General features: G+C 57.6%; 1 protein-coding gene across 4 annotated transcripts in view; it reads left to right on the forward strand.

Annotated features, from left to right (window-relative positions):
* KCNAB2 (potassium voltage-gated channel subfamily A regulatory beta subunit 2) overlaps nt 1-20,092 on the forward strand; it is an 85,008-nt gene that overhangs the window by 25,340 nt on the left and 39,576 nt on the right. For 2 of the 4 annotated variants that reach the window (XM_027605064.2, XM_027605074.2), the window contains exons 2-3: nt 6,404-6,532; nt 7,649-7,690. In XM_027605064.2, the coding sequence (XP_027460865.1) occupies nt 6,456-6,532; nt 7,649-7,690 (119 nt within the window). In that variant the 5' untranslated portion in view covers nt 6,404-6,455. Of the gene's footprint in view, nt 1-6,403; nt 6,533-7,648; nt 7,691-15,917; nt 16,510-20,092 lie in introns of those variants that run through there. The other 2 variants (XM_027605085.2, XM_027605054.2) reach the window with 2 other exon arrangements.

The raw sequence follows: 20,092 nt of genomic DNA on the forward strand, positions 1-20,092 counted from the left end.
CCAGCCAGACCTGCCCGACCACAGCAACTCCCAATTCCTGACCTTGCAAAACAGTGTGAGAAATCCTTGTCTCCCATGTAACCCGTGTCACGTAGCAATAGATAATTCCTACAGTGTTGTAATTCTTAAGACTTCAGCTATGTGGGGACAAGCCTTCTAGAACCTTCGGGCTTCCAGGATGATCAAGAATTGGGATGCAGCCACAGAGGGCTCAGGAAACACAGTTCCGTCATGACACTGAGTCGTACCTATGTGTGGCTGGTCACATCCACAAGAGATTAGCCTTTTTCCGGGGACATGGAAAAGATGAACAGCCCCTGAGAACAAAGCAGAGAGGCAGCAAGGGAAAAGCGATGTGGTAGCAAGTCTGAGGACCCTAAAAAGTGCTTTTCTGGAAGGTAAGACCACCACCTGGGAGCAGGCTGGGGCACGTCTGCACAGGGACAACTTCACTTGCCTTGTGCACGTGGTGCAGAGTGCAGACACTGAGGAAGGAGGTATGATCAGGGACTCCCGGGCCCTGGGCTGGCACCTGCCCTGCGCCAGGGCCAGGCACACGTAGATCCCAGCCCGTGGCCCTCACGGTGCACCCCAACCTGTGGGCACGTCGGATCTTCCCCGACTCCCGTCATCCTGTTTCACAGAGAGAGAAACTGACACTTAGGAAGGTGGAAAATTTGCCCAAGGTCATACACCAGATCCGAACCCAATTGGGCCTCAGCTCCCTCCCTGACACTTGGAATGGTCTCCTCGGGTCACGCAACAAGGTGGGATTGTGTCATCAGACTGGCCTTGGAGGAGGACACACATACTCTGGTGGCTCTGGTGAGGTTTCGGGTCAGAAAGTCACCCAGAGCTTGAAGTGGCAACTTCGCATCAGGAGGTCTGGCTAAATAAAGGTTCCTGCCACTCAAGTGTTCTCATGATCCGGAAAGTACAGTGGGGAGACAGGGGAGCCCTCTTCCAGTAACCGGAAGTCCCTCTCATGACTCACCAGAGTCATATCTTCATGAGATAAGGATGACCCTGCAGTTTAAAGCCCGCAGAACATACTCCCAGGAGGGCAAAAGTCACCTTCCACATAACAGTCCTGGTGGCTGGCCCCATGTCCCAAGGTGGCTGGCGGTGCCCAGTCTAGGCTGGGTGGCTCTTGCATGTTCAGCTGTCCCCTTTGGACCAGCAGGGTGGTCTGGGGCGCGTTCGTCTGTGGCCGTGGTGGAGGCAAGTCTCCCGTAGCTGAGGCTGGAGTTGACACATTGTCATTGCTCATCTCCTTTGGCCAAAGCACATGTGACTGTATGAGTGTGCATGCGTGTGTGTGCTTGTGAGTGTGTGTGAGCAAGTGCGTGAGTCTGAGCATGTGTGTGCATGTGAGTGTGTGTGTGTGACAGCATGAGTATGTGTGAGCGAGTGCATGCAAGAACGTGTGTGTGTGAGCATGTGTGTGCATGCATGTGACAGCATGAGTGCGTGTGAGCAAGTGTGTGGGGGAGAGCATGTATGTGAACGAGTGTATGTGAGCGTGGGTGTGAGCGTGTGAGTGTGAGTGGAGAAATCAGGGAGAGGGCAGAGGGAAGGCGTGCAAACGAGACAAAATACAGTCGGGGAATGGGATGAGAGCATACGGTGTTCATCGCTGTGCTGATTCTTCACAACTTTAATGTTATTTGGAAGTTTTCAGAATAGTAAGCTGAAGAGAAAGGCAGTGCCCACAGATGGAGCCCCCGCCTCTGAGGGGCCTGTCGTCATTGCCAGCCGCCTTCCCCACGACGATGGAGAGCTAGGATTTACCCAGCATCTTCCCTCCTGAGCGCAAAATGTTTTCGTGTCTTCCTTCTCTCCGTTCCCGTGAGAAAGTATGGGCGGGCGTTTGTGAGCGCTCCATGCTTCGGTTTCTCTGAGGATGACTCAGGTGGCTTGCTCAGGGTCACACACAGACTAAGTGGAAGTGCTGGGGGCAGGGGGACCCAGACCGTGGACCCCCAGCCTGCACCCTGAGCCAGCTGTCCCTCCTGGGCCCGGCCGGTTCTCAAGTGGTTTCTGAAGTCTTTGTCCAGAGCCGTCCCTTTTATGGACAGGGGCAGCCCTGCCTGCCCGCCTCCCTCCCTCCGTGGTGCCTGGGATTGGCAGCATCCTGCTAGGACGTCAGCTTCTCCGGGATTGGCCACCGGGCACATGCAGTCTCTCCTGGCTGGACTGTGGCAGCTGCAGAGGTCAGGGCTCTGGGCAGGTCAGCAGAATGCAAGGCAGGGGGCATGGGAAGCCTCCAGTCCCTCTCCCTCCCCTGGAAGTTGGCAAAGGTGGCAGCTCCCCAGGAGGAATGAGGTTGTCCCTCGTGAAGTGGGCACCAGAACGTGGCCAGTGCCTGAGCTGGGGAGTTGGCTGCTGGCTCAGAGGGAGCCTGACCTTCAGGAGTCCAGGCAAGGCAGAGGCGAGGAGTGGGACAAATGGCTTCCTCTGGGACACCTCCCTAGTGTCCCTACTGGCAGCCTGTAGCTCCAGTTGTCCCCGTCCCTGTAGCTGCCCTGAGCACCACGCGTGAGACAGAGCATTGCACCCTCCAGAGAAGACTGAGAGAGATGCCCATAGAGCTGCTGAACAGATGAGTCTGGGGCCCCGGGGAACAACGGGGCCTGGAGGTACGACCACAGGGGTTCCGGCTTAGCGGCGCAGTTCAGAGCCAAAAGACAGGTGGAAATCTGAGGAACTTCGTGTAGTGGAAAAGAAAAAAGGTTCAAAGTCAGGTGAGCAGGGGCAGCCAAGGAGACTGAGAAGCAGCAGCGGGAAGGCAGGAAGACAAGCCGGACAGCATGGGTCCCAGGAGCCCCGAGGGTGGGGGCAGCCCCGCCGTCACCCCCAAACTGTGGGCACCACCGGACTTAGCAACAGGAAGGTCACAGTGACCTTGGCAAGAGCAGCTTCCTCTGAGCGGGGAAGGCAGAAGGGAGCATTGCAGGCAAGAAAGGACAACTCTTGTGAGGAATTTTCCTGTGAATGGAAGGAGAGAAATGGGGCAGTTTGTGGAGAAGGAAGTGGATCCAAGAGACTGTGCTTTCTGTTTTCTAAGACGAGAGAAGTAATAAGTGGCTGTCTGCAGAGGGCAGTGCCTCATAAAGAAGGAGGAGCCGGCACAAGAGTCGGGGTGCTCTCGAGTGGGGCTGGAGTGGGGTGTGTGCTCAGACGGAGCGCTGTGGCCATGGCCGTGGCCGTGGCCGGGTCGTCCAGGTGGCAGTAGCAGGGGAAGCAGGATGTTCCAAGAGCTGATGTTGGTGGGTGGGGGGAAGCTGGTCTCCGGTTGCTTCTATTCCATCGGTGAAATGGAAGCAGCAAAGCCAAGAGCTGAGAGGCACCATCTTGGAGAGTGGGGGAGAGCAGCCTTCAACCGGGCTCAGCCACCTTTGGCTGTAAAGAGACAGGAAGCACAGCAAGCCAGACAGTGTGTTCAATGCCGCAGCGTGGCACAGACGCAGGCACAGTTCATGCCCGAGTGGGCATGCAGCTGTTCCAGCAACACCTCATTTAGAGAAACAGGCAGCAGGCTGGATTGGGTCTGTTGTTCGTAGTCTGCCATTCCTGCTCCAGGACCAGCAGTCCTCAAAGTGTGGTCCCCGGACCAGGAACACGAGCAGCCCCTGGGGGACTAGTTAGAAATGCAGATTCCTGGGCGCACCCCACATCTGTGGAGTCAGAGACTCTACGTCCCTACACCATCCCAAATTCAGACTGAGTTTGTGATTCTTGAATTCTGGAAGTTAAACACACCTGAGTGCCCGAGCTGGGCGTTGAGACACCACCACTCAGTAGCTAGCCCCAGGGAAAGCCAGAGAGGAGAGAGTTGGGGGGGGGGGGCCACATCCCCCGATTAAGGGCACAGGCATCCCAGCCTGCTCTGGGCTGCTTGGCCCCCATCTCCTTCCACAAGACCCTGTGAGGACATCCTGCCCCCCCGTGGCCACCCTTCCTCCCCGATGACCTCTGGACCACTGTGGACACAGCGCCTGGCGCTCTGCGTGCCCTCAGCTGTGCCTTCCTGCCCATGGGCAGGGCTCTGTGTTGTACCAGCACCTGTGCACAGTAGGGCCTCGGCTGACACTCTGGGCGCCCGTGAACCTACCACCCGCTGACTAAAGATTAATGACTTTCATGAGATGGTTGGGTTTCATGCCCTGTGTGACCTGGCAGAGCACACTCTAGGAGCACCTAATGGGCACAAAGGAGAGGCCCTCCCACCCCACAGCTTCAGGGACTCAATGCCCCAGAGCCGTGTAACCAAACTCTTTCCGCAGGAAAGGTGCTGTGCCTCTTTCTTGCATAGATCTGGGCCGGGTGGGGGGGAGGAAGTCAGGCTGGTCTATCTGGGAGCAGTGACCCTGATGGAACCCCAGCGTTTGAAAGAAAAGGTGACCAAGAGGCCTCAGGGTCTGCCTGGAGCCATTCTACCAGGTGCAGATGGACAGGGCCATGCACCCAAGGGGCTCTGGGAGAGGTCAGCCTGGGTTATGGCATTGCAGCTCATGAGGAATCACCTGATGAGCCCGAAGATTGGATTCAACATCAGCCAAGGATCCACAGCTTTCTTTCAGGATTTAAGTGCACTTTTATTTCATTCTGTAATTTCTTTCTGAATGAGGTTTTTTTTAAAGAATAAAACTTTGGGGACCTTCACTGACCCCATCATTTCTGTCATTTCCATGAGGCTGTCACTGTAGTGACTCTGGCTTGCATTTCCTCTCCCCATTTTCCCAGCGTGTTCACACACATGCGCACACCCCTCACTCAGAGGGGAGCTCAGTTATGAGCGAGACATAACCTTACTACGTATATAAGCCCCGTGCCAGGGGGTGGAGGGCATCCAGAGGAAGCCCGCTTCCTGCCGACGGGAGGTCCTCATCCTGGAGGGAGGAAGAGTGAGGTGAACAAGCCCTCCAGATGGGCATTCAGCAGAGAGGCCCCAATGGGGGCAAGCGGGGCTGTATTTTGAGCCCAGACCATCCCTTTGCCCATTGGCACAGAGCAAGGTAATTTTGGATCAGGGACCGTCACTCTTTTGGGAGCCATGTATTAAATCCTGGCTGAGTTCCAAGCCCTGTTCTAGGCACAGTGGCAAAACCAGCAAAATTTCTGTCCTGGTGGAGCTTGCCCTCTGGAGAGAGTCAAGACCTCACAACTCAGGGACAGACAGCAAGAAGGTCGCTGGTGCTGACTGCATGGGATAGCAGGCAGGGTGCCTGGAGAGAATCCCAGAGTGTGACAGTCAGGGGCAGGCTCCCCAAGGAGGCCCAACAACGAGAAGGTCTGTCGGAAGGGCATTCCAGGCAAAAGGAACTGTAAGTGCAAAGGCCCTGCGGAAGGTGTGCATTTGGCTTGTCGGAAAAGAGAAGAAAGGGGTGTGTGACCTAATCTCCTATAGAAGTAAATGCCCCTGGCTGCCGAGTGGAAGCAGGGAGCACAGTCAGGAGGCTGACCTGGTGGTTCAGGTGACAGATGGCGGTAGCTCGGCTTGAGGGTAATGGGGAAAAGTGAATGGATGGATGTGTCTGTCGTATTCATTATCTATTGCTGCATAAAATATGACTGCAACCTTAGGGACTTAAAACACAGTTTCTGTGGGTCTGCTATGTCTGCTGCTTCAGGGCCTCACAAGCCTGCAGCCAAGGGGTTTGGCCAGGGCTGTGGTCTCATTTGAAGGCTCAAATGGGGAAGGACACTCGGAATTCCAAGTTCACACAGCTTGAAGGATTCACTTCTCTGTGGGCAGTTAGACTGAGGGCCTCCGTTCCCGGCCACACGGCCCTCTCCAGCAATGGCAGCTTGCTTCTCAGAGCCAGCAAGGGAGAGTCTGCTATCAAGACAGAAGGCACAGTCTGCATCACCTGATCATGGACGTGATATCTTGTCACCTGTGCCATGACCTGTGGGGCAGAAGCAAGTCACACCCACGGGGAGGACGTGAGTCCCAGGAGCCGGGGTTATCTGACCAGCTGCCTTCCTGAAAGCTGAACAGTGACACCAGCCAGCACTGGGCTGGGAGAGGGTGGGAAGCTGAAGCATCAAGGATGAACCTGGGGGATGGGGGTGCCACTTCCTGGGACAGTGAAGATGGTCCAAAATTCTAAGTCCACAGATGCCCCCTGGGACCACCAGAAAAGGGCTCCCAGAACCTCAGGAAAGCAGCTGGGGAGGCGGAAGGACCTTGGGAAGCATGGGGGTGGGAGAGTAGAAATCTGTTACAGAGCCATTGACCCCAACCATCAGCTTTGTCTGAACCCTCATGGGTTGGTCTGTCTGTCTGATGAGGGATGTACAGATGCCCAATAAACTGGGCCTTCACCATCACAGAGCCTCCTGGGCAAACCCAACTCGTCTTTTGAACCACTGCCTCTCTGTTCTGCTTCTCCTCCAGAATCTTCCCTCCGTGAAGAAGAGAGCAGGTCAGGACCAGTAAGGCCGGCTCCATGTATCCGGAATCGACAACAGGCTCCCCAGCTCGACTCTCTCTGCGACAGACGGGCTCCCCCGGCATGATCTACAGGTGATCCCCTGCCCCCAACCCAGCCAGGCCACTCCCAGGCTCAGTCCTGCCTCTGAGAAGGGGTCCCCGAGGCCAGTCACCAGCCCTGGATCCAGAGGGAAGGACCAAGGGAGGCCCACAGGGCTCTGAGGTTCATGTAGGCTAGCGCTTTCTCCAAGGGAAGGAATGGAAGCTTTTAAAACCCAAGATTTTCCTGCAGAGTAGAACCAGGATTAGACTGGTCCCTGACTCTTCTGAAGGATTCCGCTGGAGGTAGCAGGCCCTTCCCAGTTTCTGCGTCTTTCTTATACACCCCAGCTCGCATACCCCCTTTGAGGGGGGCTCAGAGCCTTGCACCGGGAGGCGGGGGTGGGGGTGGGGGCGGCTAGCGGCTCACCAGGCACCCTTGCCTTCCTTCTCTGGAGGCCAGTTCCAAATCCAGCTCTGGGTCTTTCCATGTGGAAAGCAGCCCGGGCTGAACCATGGGGAGATCGGGAAGAGGCGTCGACCGGGTGACAGTTGCTGCCCCACCCACGGAGCCCAGGACCCAGGTGGCCGTGGCTATCACGAAAGATGGACCCGGGGCGGGGGAACCCCAAGGGCCCATCAGCCCTTGATTCATTGGGCCTTTCCCAGTAATTGTTAGGGCCTGACCCAGAGCAAGTGTCCATAGAACCCACAGGGAAAGGGGGGTGTCCCTCCTTGATCAAAGTCCTAAAAATGACCCCGTGGTCCCACGCAGACTCGCCAGCATGTGGGGTGACGGGTCACTTCTTGGTCTGAGGGTTTTGTCCAGTCATTCTAAAGCGTACTTCGTTAAAACCCAAACAGACTGTCACTCTGAGGTTTACCTCTTGTCTTTGCTTCCCTGCCCCTTGTGGGAATGAGGCCAGGCACCGGAGGACCCCCGGCGTCCAGCCGGACAGACCGGGCTTCTGCCTCCATGTGCCACTGGGTGGCGCTGCCACCGAGCACTTGGTACCTGGGCTAGCATCCACCCGGCAGCCCCGGGCAGAGTGGGGTGGGGCCGGGCTGTGGGGTGCCACTGGTGTTTCCCGGCCTGCACCTCCCCATGGCTAATGCCCGTTGTGGACTGTCTCTCTCTCCTTTTTCTCTGTCTTCCATCGCTGTCCGCAGTACTCGGTATGGGAGCCCCAAAAGACAGCTGCAGTTTTACAGGTAACGAGCCCTCCGTTTCCCCCAAGCCCCACAGGCTGAAGGCAGGGGAACAGGCGGGAAGGCCACGCCCATCCAGCTGGGCGGTGCCGGTGAAAATCCCCCGCTGGTGAAAATCTGGGGTTCTCTCCCAGTGCCCTCCCACACAGCGTTATGTAATGTCCTGATGAACACTGGGAAGTCAGGTGCATTGTGTGCGCTCATCTCTAGAATTTGCTTTGATTGGAACAAACGGACTTGTGACACCTGCTTAGCTCGCACCGGATCTACCTTAAAATCTCACACTTGTCTGGCTGCAGATGCCGCAGGTCTGTTGTCCACAGGTTTGTGCTTCTTGTGTGATCCCAGTAAACGAGGTGGGGCAAACACAACCATTCTCCCCTTCTCTTTGGGTTTGAACTGATTTGGAATCAAAGGGGTAATCAAAGGCCAATACGTTCTCGGGGGCATGGGGCTGCAGTGTGACCTGGGTCAGGGCTGGACCTGCTGGCGTTTTCTGGAGCATCTCCCTGTTGGTGAATCGGCACACCATGTTCTTCGGTGCAAGGCTGCACCCCACAGGGACATGGCACCAACGGGCCCTGCCTTGCAGCCCAGGCCAAGGCAGGTCAGCCAGCAAAGTCCTCCGGGGTGAGTCCCTTCCTCCTTTGGGCAGCTTACCTGTGGCGTGGGGAGGTGCGCCACAAAGACGCGTGCTTCTCAGGGAGTCTGTAACTCCAGGAATTTACTTTGACGTTTTCCTCCTGTCAGGAAAGTGTCGGGGTTAAGGAAGCCACGGGTCAGCCCCATCAGCCTCGGGACTGTAGGAACTCGGTGTGGATCTTGGGAGCAGGGCCCTGGTGTGTGGCATGTGCCTTGGCATTTAGGCCTGGAAGGTCTCTGTCTAGACCAGCTCCCCAGGGCTATGCCCACCTGCCAGTGCAGAGCCAGGGGCTGGTTATCGCCCAAGCACAGGGAGTCTGGGGTCTTGGTTCTGGGGTCGGCAGCCCTGCAAAACCCACATGGTTTTTCCTTCCTGCAGCCCCGGCACCTCTGAGCAGGACCGTGGGCCTGGGTCCTCGGGCTAATTTTGCCACCCCTTCAGTGCCTCCCACGGGGTCTCACTCCTTCCAGAGAGCCCTGAAGACATGACTGAAATTTCAGCTGGATGAGATTTTGCCTGAGATAGCTAGAGCTGAACTTGGGCTTGCAAATGCTTTTGTGGGATGACGCGTGTACCATCACGCGTGTATGATGGTACCGTATGTCAGAATGTGGGTGAGACATTCGTCCCAGGAGGATTTGACCAGTGAGACCAAACATGCCCCTGAACTGAGTCCTCAGAGACCCCGGAGGAAAGGAGTGAGACGGTTGGTGGCAGAACCGCGGCCCAGACTGCCAGCTGGAAGGGCCCCGCCGAGGGAGGTGCCCAGGAGATGGCGGGGTATCACAGAGCTGAAGCGAAAGAGTGTCCCACACCCCTTGCTGGCCCTCAGGGCCCCACAGATCCAACCTGTTGTGCAGTCCCGGGGGACCCTCTGTCCTGCCCCGAGGCAAACTCTGTTGGAGAACCGCACCCCAGATGTGCAGGCCTCCATCTGGGCCTCTCAGCACCGCGTCCCTGATGCCCACAGACTCCGACTGTCCCGCCCTTTGCGTCTCCAGTGTGGTTTCTTCTAATAGACACTCGGGTATCTCTTGTGGGGTCTCCGACGATGACCTCTAACGAGGTGGGATCTTTGTTTAATATCCTGGGTGCCGCTCCCAGGAGGGCGTGCTTGTCATCTGGGCACCCACACAGCCCTCAGAGGGTTAGGTCAGGCGGCGTGCGGTCCCTCCCCTCACGGGGCAGAGGTGTTCAAGGTGTGCGTTCTGTCCTCAAGCAGCTCACAGGCCAGTAGGGAGGCAAGACCCGGTATCCGTCAGCTGCTCCGGAGAATGCCATGTGACAAACAACCTCCGAACTCAGTGCCCTCCAACAAGAAGCGTGTATTCCTCGTTTACGTGTCTGTGTCAGTTCATCCAGGCTGGGCTCTGCTGGGTTTGGCCTGAGCTGCAGGTGGGGCCCAGGTGTCCATCCTCCTGTCCTTTCCTTTTTTTTTTTTTCAAAGATTTTATTTATTTATTTGACAGAGAGAGACACAGCGAGAGAGGGAACACAAGCAGGGGGAGCGGGAGAGGGAGAAGCAGGCTTCCCGCGGAGCAGGGAGCCCGATGCGGGCCTCCATCCCAGGACCCTGGACCCTAGGCAGACGCTTAAGGACGGAGCCACCCGGGTGCTCCCTCCCATCCTTTTCAACCAGAGGCTGTTCCAGGCAAAAGCGCCAGAGGAAGAACAGATGCACGTCATGCATCTGAAGGCCCCACAGTTAGAAGCGGCCCCCTGGCGCTCCTGTTCATGCTTCTGGCCAAAGTAAGTCCCATGACCACACCAGATGTCGAAAGGCAGGAAAATATAGCCCTGCCCCCGTTTGGAGAACAATAGTCAGGTGATGCAGAGAGGGATAAAGGCCCTGGAACCATAACGCAGTCTACCCCGGAACCCGAATAACTAATAATATCTGGAAGGCAGAACTTGTTGTGGGAGAAGTCCAGACAGCTGTTGGCATTCCGAGGAAGGAGTGAGCACCGCCCGCTGTGAGTCAGGGAAGGCTTCGTGGAGGAGACAGCATAAGGGCTTTGAGGGGGCCCTGGAGGCTGGGCAGTCTTCAGCGTAGAGCCCAGGAGGAACATTCCAGTAGATGCCTGAGCCACAGCTTGGAGAGGTGCCAAGGACAGGAGGTGGGGGGTGGGGCGGGATGGACAGCCACAGGAGGCCAGACTGTAGAGGAAGGTGGAGGTCAGGTGGGGAAGGTCCTTGAGTGCCAAGCAAAGGAGCTTGGACTACATTCGGTGGGCACTGGGGAGCCGTCCATGGTGTTTGAGCAGGACAGCGATAAGAGCTCTGCTGGGGGAGGGAATACGACAGCAGGTGGAAAGGCTGGATGCGGGGAGCTCAGGAACGATGGAGAAGGGCTGAGCCCCAGGAGCCACAGGAAGAGGAGTGAAGGGGGCAGGGCAGGAGAACAGGAAGTCAGGAGCCCTGTCCTCCAGGTTACTGACGGCTGGTGCTGAGAGGGATGCGGAGTTGACAGGGGTGCAGAGCCCGGGAAAAGGAGACGGGGTGTCAGAGTATGTCAGGCTTAGGCCACCCCCCAGCAGTGACGAAGAGGCCAGTGACATGGTGGGCTTGTGCCTTTGACAGCAACCGCCCCAGTTCCATCACTGGGGTCTTTCCTGGTAACGATTTGCTGCCGGTTCCTTAGGCTCTGCTTCCCACATCCCATTTTGCTTGCTTTCTACCGAGGGTCTGGGTAGCGGCTCCCGACCCTGGTAGCGTCCACTGTTTGCATGTTCGTCATGGGAGAATCCACTAAGCTTCCATCCGGAATCCCTCCTGCTGGAAGACAGAGTCATGCTGAGACTTCCTTGGGATCCTAGCATGACAAGGAGTGCCCCTGAGGTTGTGACCCTGGAATGGGGTCTCAGCATAGCTTCAGCCCTGAGTTCAGCCTCAAAGCATCTTCCAAAGCTGGGTGAGAATGTGTGCTGTGAGGAAGGGTCCCTGCAGCCCCGCCTGGAGGGAGTGGTAGTATGGCGTTGCAATAGCAGACTTCCAGAACCTTCCAGCCAATTACAGGTACTGACAGTATAGGATATACCAATCTGGGTCACGTCCCAGTAGAAGGGAGGAGGGACATCCGTCTGCATTGCTGAGGGTAGGTCTTGCCAGACCCCAACTCCTTCACTGTGGGTGGTGGTCACATCCTCCGTGGATCCCCGGCCCCGTACTGCAGACACAGAACGTGGTGGGCAGAGCTGCAAGCCCTGGGTCCTGGCCTCGAATAACCAAAGCACGGCCGGCCCCTCCCCACCTGTGGCCCATGTCTCTGGCGCTCGGGGGGCAGTGGAGGGCTGGTGAGGGAGTGTGCCCACAGGAAGGGCCAGACCCCAGTCAGCGCCCCCCTCCCAGCCCTGCGTGCCAGAATCAGGCCTTGCCAGGCTGCACCGCGGAACTGCATTTCCCGGGCTTTTAGGGGAAGAGACGCTCGTGAATAATTCAGCCTCTCTCACTGAGCTGAAAACGCCCTAATAGACTAATGGACTCCCTGCCTCCAAACTCGACCCTCATGGGGCGCATCTCATTCACCAATTGCTTCTGACGTCCAACAGTGACACTCCCTAATGAGAGAGCTGGTGCGGCAGATCCGTAGAGCGTCTGGTGAACCCTAGTAAACTAGACTGTGTCCTTTTTAACGAGCAGACGCCAGGAAGGCAGGTGAGTGGCCCCCTCAGCTCCAGGAGTCCCGTGGCAGCCTCCTTCTTCAGGGTTGCTGCTGGGGGACCAGCGTCCCAGGAATGGAAGTCACAGGGGGACTGTATTGGGGGATGCATTTGGCTGATCTGAAATTAGACCCTCTGTATATTTTTTTCAAAGCAGAAGACCTCAAAAAAAAAAAAAAAAAGCCAGCCCTAGGTAGCTGCACGTTGATGGGGCGGGGCGGGGGGGCAACATCCTGCCGCTTGAGCGTGCTTGCCTCCCGGACCTGCCCAGCGGGGACCGTTCCATCTTCCCGTCCCGGGGAGACCTGGACATCCAGCTCCACCTTGTTGGGTTCACCATGAAGATTCAGCATTTGGGGGGCTTCTGGCGAATGACAGTGGAGCGGGGGGTGGAGGGGCGGCTGTCAGAAAGGTCTGTTGGAAACACATGCCTTAGGGAGCCGGGGGCTGCTTGTTTGGGCCTTGGTTCGCTGACTTCTCTCAAGCAAAGATGGTTTTGTGTTTGCCCTGATGCGATGCTGTGCATTTTCGAGCCGCGATCCGGAATGATGCAGCTTTCCCCTCGCATTCCCGCTTTTAGACACCTGGGCTGGTTTCTCTAAGATGGAGACCGATGTCACTGTTTAAAAAGAGCCGTTCAGGATTCCTTCTGAACCTCACATTTCAGGCTTTGGTGACTTTCGGTAAACAGACCACAGTTTCAGAAACTCCAGGTAGAAGGCCCTTTGGGGAGGTCGCAGTCCTGGCTGACTTCATGAGGTCAATGCCTTCCCTTCCTTTTTCCATGTCACAGTGTTCAGCGTTCATTTACGGGAATCCCCCCGAGCCCTCCCTCCACAAGAATAGCTTTGCAAAAGGCAGGCTCCGGCGCAGGAAGAACCTGCAGGTGCCTGTAATTAGCCATGGTTATTGAGGAGGGGGCTGGTCTTTCTTGAGACGGGGTGGGGGGCCGGAGGGTGAGGAGGAACATGCGGTCAGAGTCACTGCACCCCTGAGCCCTGGGAAGCGAGGGGCCTGAGGCAGGAGCCCCAGCAGTGTGCCCTCTCTTCTCTTGGCAGTGCCCTCCTGGGACCCCTTCTTCCAGCTACCCAAGCCTGCTCCGGTCACCTTGGGAGGAAGCTGGGAATAAGCCCCAGCCTGAGGAAGTCTGGGGGCCCGACTCTGTCCTCTCCCTCGGGCAGCCCCGCCAACCATCAGAGCACCCTGTGCCGCCTGTGTCCCTCCTCCTCGGTGGGGTCTCGCCTCCCTGGAGGAGAGGAGGGACATCTCCCAGCTCCTCCTGCACTGTGCGCCCTCCTGGGCACCAGTCCTCACCCCGCCACCCCCAGCCAGGGCCACCATGCTTGTCCGCGCCCCACTTCTCTCAGAGTCCCCTGGCCCCAGCCTGTCCCGGCGTCATGGGGACACGCACCGCAGGAGGCTCTGGGCGTCTTCCGTACTGCAGGCGACACCCACGGGCCCGCTCCCAAGGTCGCTATGAGGTATGCTATAAGGGAAGAGCACAAGCAGAGGAGACCCCAGCCCCCAGAGAGCGGGCACTCTCTAGATCCTGGCTGCACCCTGCCTGCCCCCATCTCATTAGGAATGTCCCGTGCAAGGCCGGGGTCGTCTATGAACGTCTACAGTCATCCTCTTCAACATTTGCTAGTGCTGTTTGGCATCTGTAACACTCCCTTGTATCATTCCCACCCCTGCTCCCCGTGCCCGCCCGCTCCAGAGGCCCGCCCTGCCCTCAGGCCTCGTCTCCTCCACCCCGTTTTTGTCCCCACCCCACTTATCCTAACTGGTGTCCTAACTGATGGCAGCCACTTCCCCACCCGTGGCCTGCTCCCAGCTGCGCCACCAGCCCCTGCCCAGGCTTGTCTGCACAGCAGGTGCAATCAGTCTCTGCTCGTCCCACTTCTCAGACATAGAGACTGAGCCTCGGAGCCGTCAGGGGGCCTGCATGGGTTCCACTGAGCAGGTGACAGACAGGGCTGTCCCTGTCCAGGACCTAGGTGCTTAGCCACACCGCCATCCCAGCCCCAGGACCTTGGCTGGACTTCCAGAGCAAAATCAGACGTTGCTTTTTGTGGGTAGTGTCTTGAAAGCTAATGGTTATTGATCTCGGCCTGGCTGGGCCTGGCTGGGAAGGTGTGCGGCTGAAGTGGGTCCTGCTTTTCGGGAAGAACCGCCACAGTCCCAGCCTGCCAGACTGCCCTTCTCTGAACGGGGACCCCCGGGGACATCAGAACTGGCCCGCCTTTGCCCCATGCAGGACGGGCAGCCAGCCACACGGCCATGTCTAAAGCAGCTGCCCCACACTGCCCTGCTCCTGGGTATGCTTGGGGGGCAGAGGGGCGCAGCAGGCAGGGAGGGAGGAGCTGTGCTGCTGTCTGTGGGCTTCCATGGCCCCATTTCCTAAGACAGCCCCCATCCTGGAGCCCTGGGCCCCTCCACTGCCTCCAGAGTGATTCTCCTGGACATGGGAATTTTCATGCCAGGGACATCTCTACCTTCTTTAGCATCCATCAGAGACCTTAGTCTAAACCCTTGGGGGACGCCAGATGTCCTGGGCCCTGCAGGCCCCCTCCCTGTGGACCTGAGCCACGGTGAAGGGGAGTCCCGGCCCCAGAGGCGCCCACCCCGCCCCCTCAGGAGAAGGCACGCTGCTTAGAGCCTCAGGCCTGAGTCAGGGAGGTGCTGTTGACACTGCCAGGGAAGGCCGGTCTCTGCGGTGGGCACTGAGCCCCAGTGGTAAAAGCAGACGGAAAGGTCCTCACCCTCCTGGACCTGCCTTCAGGGGATCAGATGGAACAAACAAGACGATTAGAGAAGACTCTAGCAGGTCAGGTGAGGATATGGCTGTGGAGGAAAACTGCAGCAGGAAAGGGAGCTAGGAAGTGTCAGGGTAGGGGATGGGGGAGAGCTCACCCAAGGACCACCTCTGCCCTCAGGGACAGAGCCGAGGCCTCTGCAGCTGCCTCAGCTCCCGGGACAGCTTTCCTGGCCCCTCCCAGGGATGATGGAACTTGCTGCCCCTTGGAGCAGAGGTACGGACCGTGCTGGTTTGTCCAACTGCCTCCAGGATCCTGCTCTGCTGCTGAAATAGCAACTCCCATCCCAACTTCTGTCCTCGGTGATGATGCTGGGGCCGCCCTGCAGGCATCCGAGCCAGGGCGGAGGGCTGTGGCCAGGTGCAGGGGGGAGTCCCCGAATTGTAGAGCACCCCTGGCCCCACAACCGTGTCTTTGCTGCCCAAAGATACTGCAGGATGTGGCAACGCGGCCACAGCTCCCTCCTTGGTTCATTCACTCATGTACGTTAACACAGATGGAAGCCTTCTGTGCGAACGCTTCTTCCTCTTGCCTTGTGGTCTTTTCTTTACTACTGTCTCTTAGGATTCATCACATCTCAATCCATGTAGAGAAGCCTCACTGAAGGCTGCACAAATCTCCATTCTAGGGAAGGACTCTCATTTCTGCAACCAGTTGCCCCGCTGATGGACACCTGTGCTGTTTCTAGTTTCCGAGAGGGTAGTCCTCGCTCAGAAGGACAACTTAGCAGCAGCTCCTCACATGTCAGCTTTGCCGTTTCCCTATCTGTACCAAACCTCTGTCCCTCTCGTCACCCCGCCCCCCTCCCCGTCCTTACATGCATCCCATTCGGTCTGGGGCAAAATGTGTGGATTGTGACATACTCAGTTATCATGGAGGATGGTGCCCAAAGAATCTGCCGGGGCCGTGGCACCTGCTACAGGCGGAGAACATGTGTGTGAATCACGTCTCCCTTTGTAAGCTTTCCTCGGGCGGCCTCCTCCCGCATCATCACCCTAGAGTTTGCTTCCGTGACAGGCGGGTGCATACTCCTTCCGGGAGACAGCCCCGTGCCTGGTTCGACCTTGGGCACACCGCCAGGGAGCACTGTGACGCGGTGGCTTCGGCGGTGGGGGGCCGGGCTCTCTGCATGCTCTCCTGCCCCTGTTTTCATTTGGAGCCCCTTTGAGTTCTCGCGCTGGAATGCAGCTTGGCCTGCGCTTGTCTCGGGGCTGTGAGGGCAGAGGACGTGGCTTAGCCAGATTCCCAGCCGGGCAGCTTCGAGGACGGAGAGTCTGGTGCCAGGAGGAGTTTTCGTCCAGCGGCCCGGCCACGAGCGCCGAGACCCGTTGTGGCCGCTCCGGTTGGAGGATGTGTGTCTGCAGCACCCCTGCCCCGGGCACAGCATCCAGCCAGGCACCGGGGGGAGGCAGCGGCACCGTCTCTAACTCAAGGCCACTCGGCGTTTCCCGTCTGGACAGCGGCAGCTCCCAGGCCGGGCGGGACCATGTTGTCCATGACGTACAGCGAGAGCCTGAGGAGCGTGAACAGCAGGTGTCACTCTGACTGGGCCCTGCACCCCGTCCGCCAGACCGACAGGCCAGAGCTGCAGCGGCTGTGGGAGGTGCGGGCGGCCGCCCAGGCCAGGAACATGGAGAGCTTCCTCCGCATGCACGGCCTCTCCCTGGACGGCTGCACCGCCCGGCGCACGGGCATGAAGTACCGGTAAGGGCCGGGCTGGGGCCGGGCGGGAAGCGCTCTGGACATGGCAGGGGCTGCAGGAGAGCTGCCGCCCAGGAGCTCGGAGAGTGCCGTGATTGGACACTGGGGTAAATGGTGCGTGTTTTTAAAAAAGCCCAGCCACGTAGAAACGTATGAAAGAAAATCAAAGTCTGGTCTCCACAGGATAGTCCTGCCCTCCCAGATAAGCACTGTGACCACTCGGACTTGCGCTCCGTGGGAAAAGAACGTGCTTTCTTGAAAACACTGCAGCATTGGGGGTTAAGCGTGGGGTTTTCATTTGCCTTCTTGCACCGTCACTGGGGCAAATGAATGATTAGGGGCTGGCTAGACACGAATTAACGAAAATGCCTCTCTGCTCGTCACCTCTAACAGTAAGTTCGTCCTGGCACCAGAAACCCGGGCTACGTCCTGGGGGCAAAGATGTGCTCCCCCTCTTGTGGGACCCTAAGCTGGACCGTCCTCACGCGGGGCAGGTTTTCCACAGGCGGCCTCTGAAGCAGCCGCCCCCCCTGAGCTTGCGTCCGTAGCTGTGGATTTGGCGTCCCGTGTGCTCTCCAGGTGATAGGCATGTAGGGCTCATTCTCCTTGGAACTTCAGAAGGACGTTCTGTTTAGCTGGCTCGTCTTTGAAATCAGCATCTGGGGCAGCGCTCCGGTCGGCCCACTTTCTCCAGTGAGAGCCTCAGGGAGTGGCCAGAGAGCCCCAGAGCTGGCTTTTGCATTTATAAATTGCATGCTTTTGTTCCTTTGTTAAATTTTAATTTCAAATGAACTTTTTTTTTAAGTATAAGTATATCCCACACGATATTTGGGCCATACTTATACTAAAACATTGTTTGTCTGAAGTTCGGATTTAACTGGGTGTCCCGTATTTGATCTGGCTTCCATGTAACCCAGGCCCCGGGGGCTGTCTGGCTGCTCTCTGGAGGGGAGCGCAGAGACCAGCCCTATTGCTTTAACGTTTGCTCCCATGGACAGTGTGTCTGGACCATTGTTTGAACCGGTGGTTGCCATTTAAAGAAACAAAACACTTCTGCTGTGAGTCCATTAGATGGCAGAATTCTTAAGGTTTTGTATTCTAAATCCAGCTGGAAGGGAGGGACAAAGTTATCAGCTAGTTTGGCCCCAACAGCTGCTAATTCTAATGGAAATTTCTCAAGAGGGAGATGAGACTTGGGGGGGGGAGGGGCACTGGTCATTGATACTTGTCATTAATTCAGCAGATGTTTATTAAGGGTCTGTTGGCTCCAGGGGCGACTGGGTGGCTCAGACGGTTGAGCGTCTGCCTTCGGCTCCATTGTGATCCCCAGGGTCCTGGGATCAAGTCCCTTGCTGAGTAGGTCTCCCTACTCAACAGGGAGTCTGCCTCTCCCTCTGCCCCTCCCCCCCACTTGCTCAGTCACACGTGCACTCTCTCTCAAATAAATAAAATCTTTTTAGAAAGGGGGGGGTCTGTTGGCTCCAGATGCCACACAGACAAGATGGACAGGGTCCCCACCCTCATGGACAGTACATTCTCGTTCAGGGAAGCAGAGAAAAAGCAAATAACCACCTAAGGGAGTAAGACAGGCGCAGCTGAGACCCGAGCCATCTGGAAAGGGGACACTTGACGATGCGGGGTAGAACCTTCCAGGCCAAGGAGACGGGAACATCCGGCCAGTGTGGTTGGGCCGGAGCGAGGAAGGTGGAGGGCAATAGGATGAAGCAGAGCCGCTGGAGCTCGTCCCCCTCCCCTGGGAAGACCCCAGACCCTCCGTGGTGGATACAGTTCATGATGGCAGGCGCACTGGGGTGAATCGTGTCCACGCTGAACCCCCGAATGTGGCCTTGTTTGGAAATAGGGTCATTGCGTTTGGAATCAGTTAAGATGAGGCCCTCCTGGAGTAGAGTGGGCCCTAACTCCGATGACCGGCGCCCTTAAAAGAAGGCCATATGACAACCTGCAGGGAAGAGGCCACGTGTCGGGGGAGGCAGAGAATGGATGTGGCCGCGAGGTTGGGAACACCTGCAGCCAGCAGGAGCTGGAAGAGGCAGGGGGTCATCCCTTGGAGCCTCCGGAGGGAGACGGCCCTGCCCACACCTGGATCTCAGACTTCTGGCCTCCAGAATTGGGAAAGGATCAATTTCTGGTCTTTGAAGCCCCCCCCCTCCAGTTTGTGGTGCTCCGTTTGGGGAGCCCCAGGAAGCTAACGTGGGGTGGGGGGAGACGGGGACAAATCTCTTATTTGCCTGACACCCCAAGGAAAATCTGGGCCGCATCTGAAACGTGGGGAACTAGTCAGGGGACTAAGTGCCCAGGGAAAACCCGCTTCCCAAGGAGCAGAGGGGAACAGAAAACCACAGCGCCTTTCGAATTTGATGGGCCAAAGGTTGTCACACCCACATGGCCCCTTCTTTATCTGGTGGATTTCATCTTGCTGCCTCCAGGGGGTTTGTGGTTATCAGGAAAACGGGGGCCTCTGCAACTAAAGCCCCCAGTTATTAAAGATCCCGGATAAATGCCTCTCCACAGCCACCGTCCCCGCCAGCAGCAGGGCTGCAGTCCGTTAAACTCCGTCTTAAATATTAATGTAAAAAAGATAATGCCTCCAGATAAGCCCCCGCTTGGTGGAGCACGGGGACAGCTGTGCCCCAGGCCTGGGCATCTTATCAGCTGAACTGGGCTCGCAGCTGGGAGAAGAGCTTGCCTGTTAACTTCCTCCATGGCCTCTTCACTTTCCTCAACTCTTGTGGTTTAAAAAAAAATGCATCAGATTTTTAAATCCACACAGGGCCTGCAGAAGCTCCCCTTCCCGCACCCACCTGGGGGGTAGCGATGGGGGGCTCCCAGAGATGTGGCCTCAGAGGCGGCAGCAGCTTCGGCCACGGGCTGGCTGGAGGCGTTCTGTTCCTCCCTGCCCCCCCAGGGCACCAGGAATGGCCCCAGATCCCCTCGAGGTCCGCATGGCCCTTGCCTGCTCTGATTTCAGCTTAGACCCCTCTTCCTCCCACTCAGGAGTCTCCTTCCTTCTGGACCTGGAAAGTGCCAAGCTCATTCCCTCCCAGGGCCCTTGCACGTTCTGGTCCCGCGGGTTTTCTCAGGGCTGGCTCCCTCCCCTCTATCACATCTTGGTCCTCAGGGAGACTCTCCCGAGCACCGGTCTAGTAATGGCCTCCCAGACCATCGTCAGCCCCACTGTCCTGTCCCATTGTCATCCTCACAGCCCCTGCTGGCCCTCTTACTTGCAGCCCCTATGAGCAGAGCCTTTGTTGCCAGCACCAAGAACATCCCAAGCCTCTACAGGTGTGGGCTGGACGGTGTTGGATGGTCTTGGCCCTAACCCCCTTTCCAGAATATTCCCCTGCAAATGTGTCTCGTCCCTGCTGCTTCCTTGACAACAGGACTGGAGGCAGCATCTGCACCTCTAATGCAGCCCAGACCGGGAGGGCGGGGGGGCCCTGGGCAGGGAGGCTTGGTCATCAGCTTCTGGTGGGGGGTGGGGGGGACTGGCCTGCGTGCCTGCGAGCTCTGACCCTAAACCATCGGCTCTTACCACGAGCCAGCACGATCACCAGGCAGTACTTGG

The sequence above is a fragment of the Zalophus californianus genome, chromosome 4 (assembly GCF_009762305.2).
Source record: "Zalophus californianus isolate mZalCal1 chromosome 4, mZalCal1.pri.v2, whole genome shotgun sequence".
Taxonomy (NCBI): Eukaryota; Metazoa; Chordata; class Mammalia; order Carnivora; family Otariidae; genus Zalophus; species Zalophus californianus.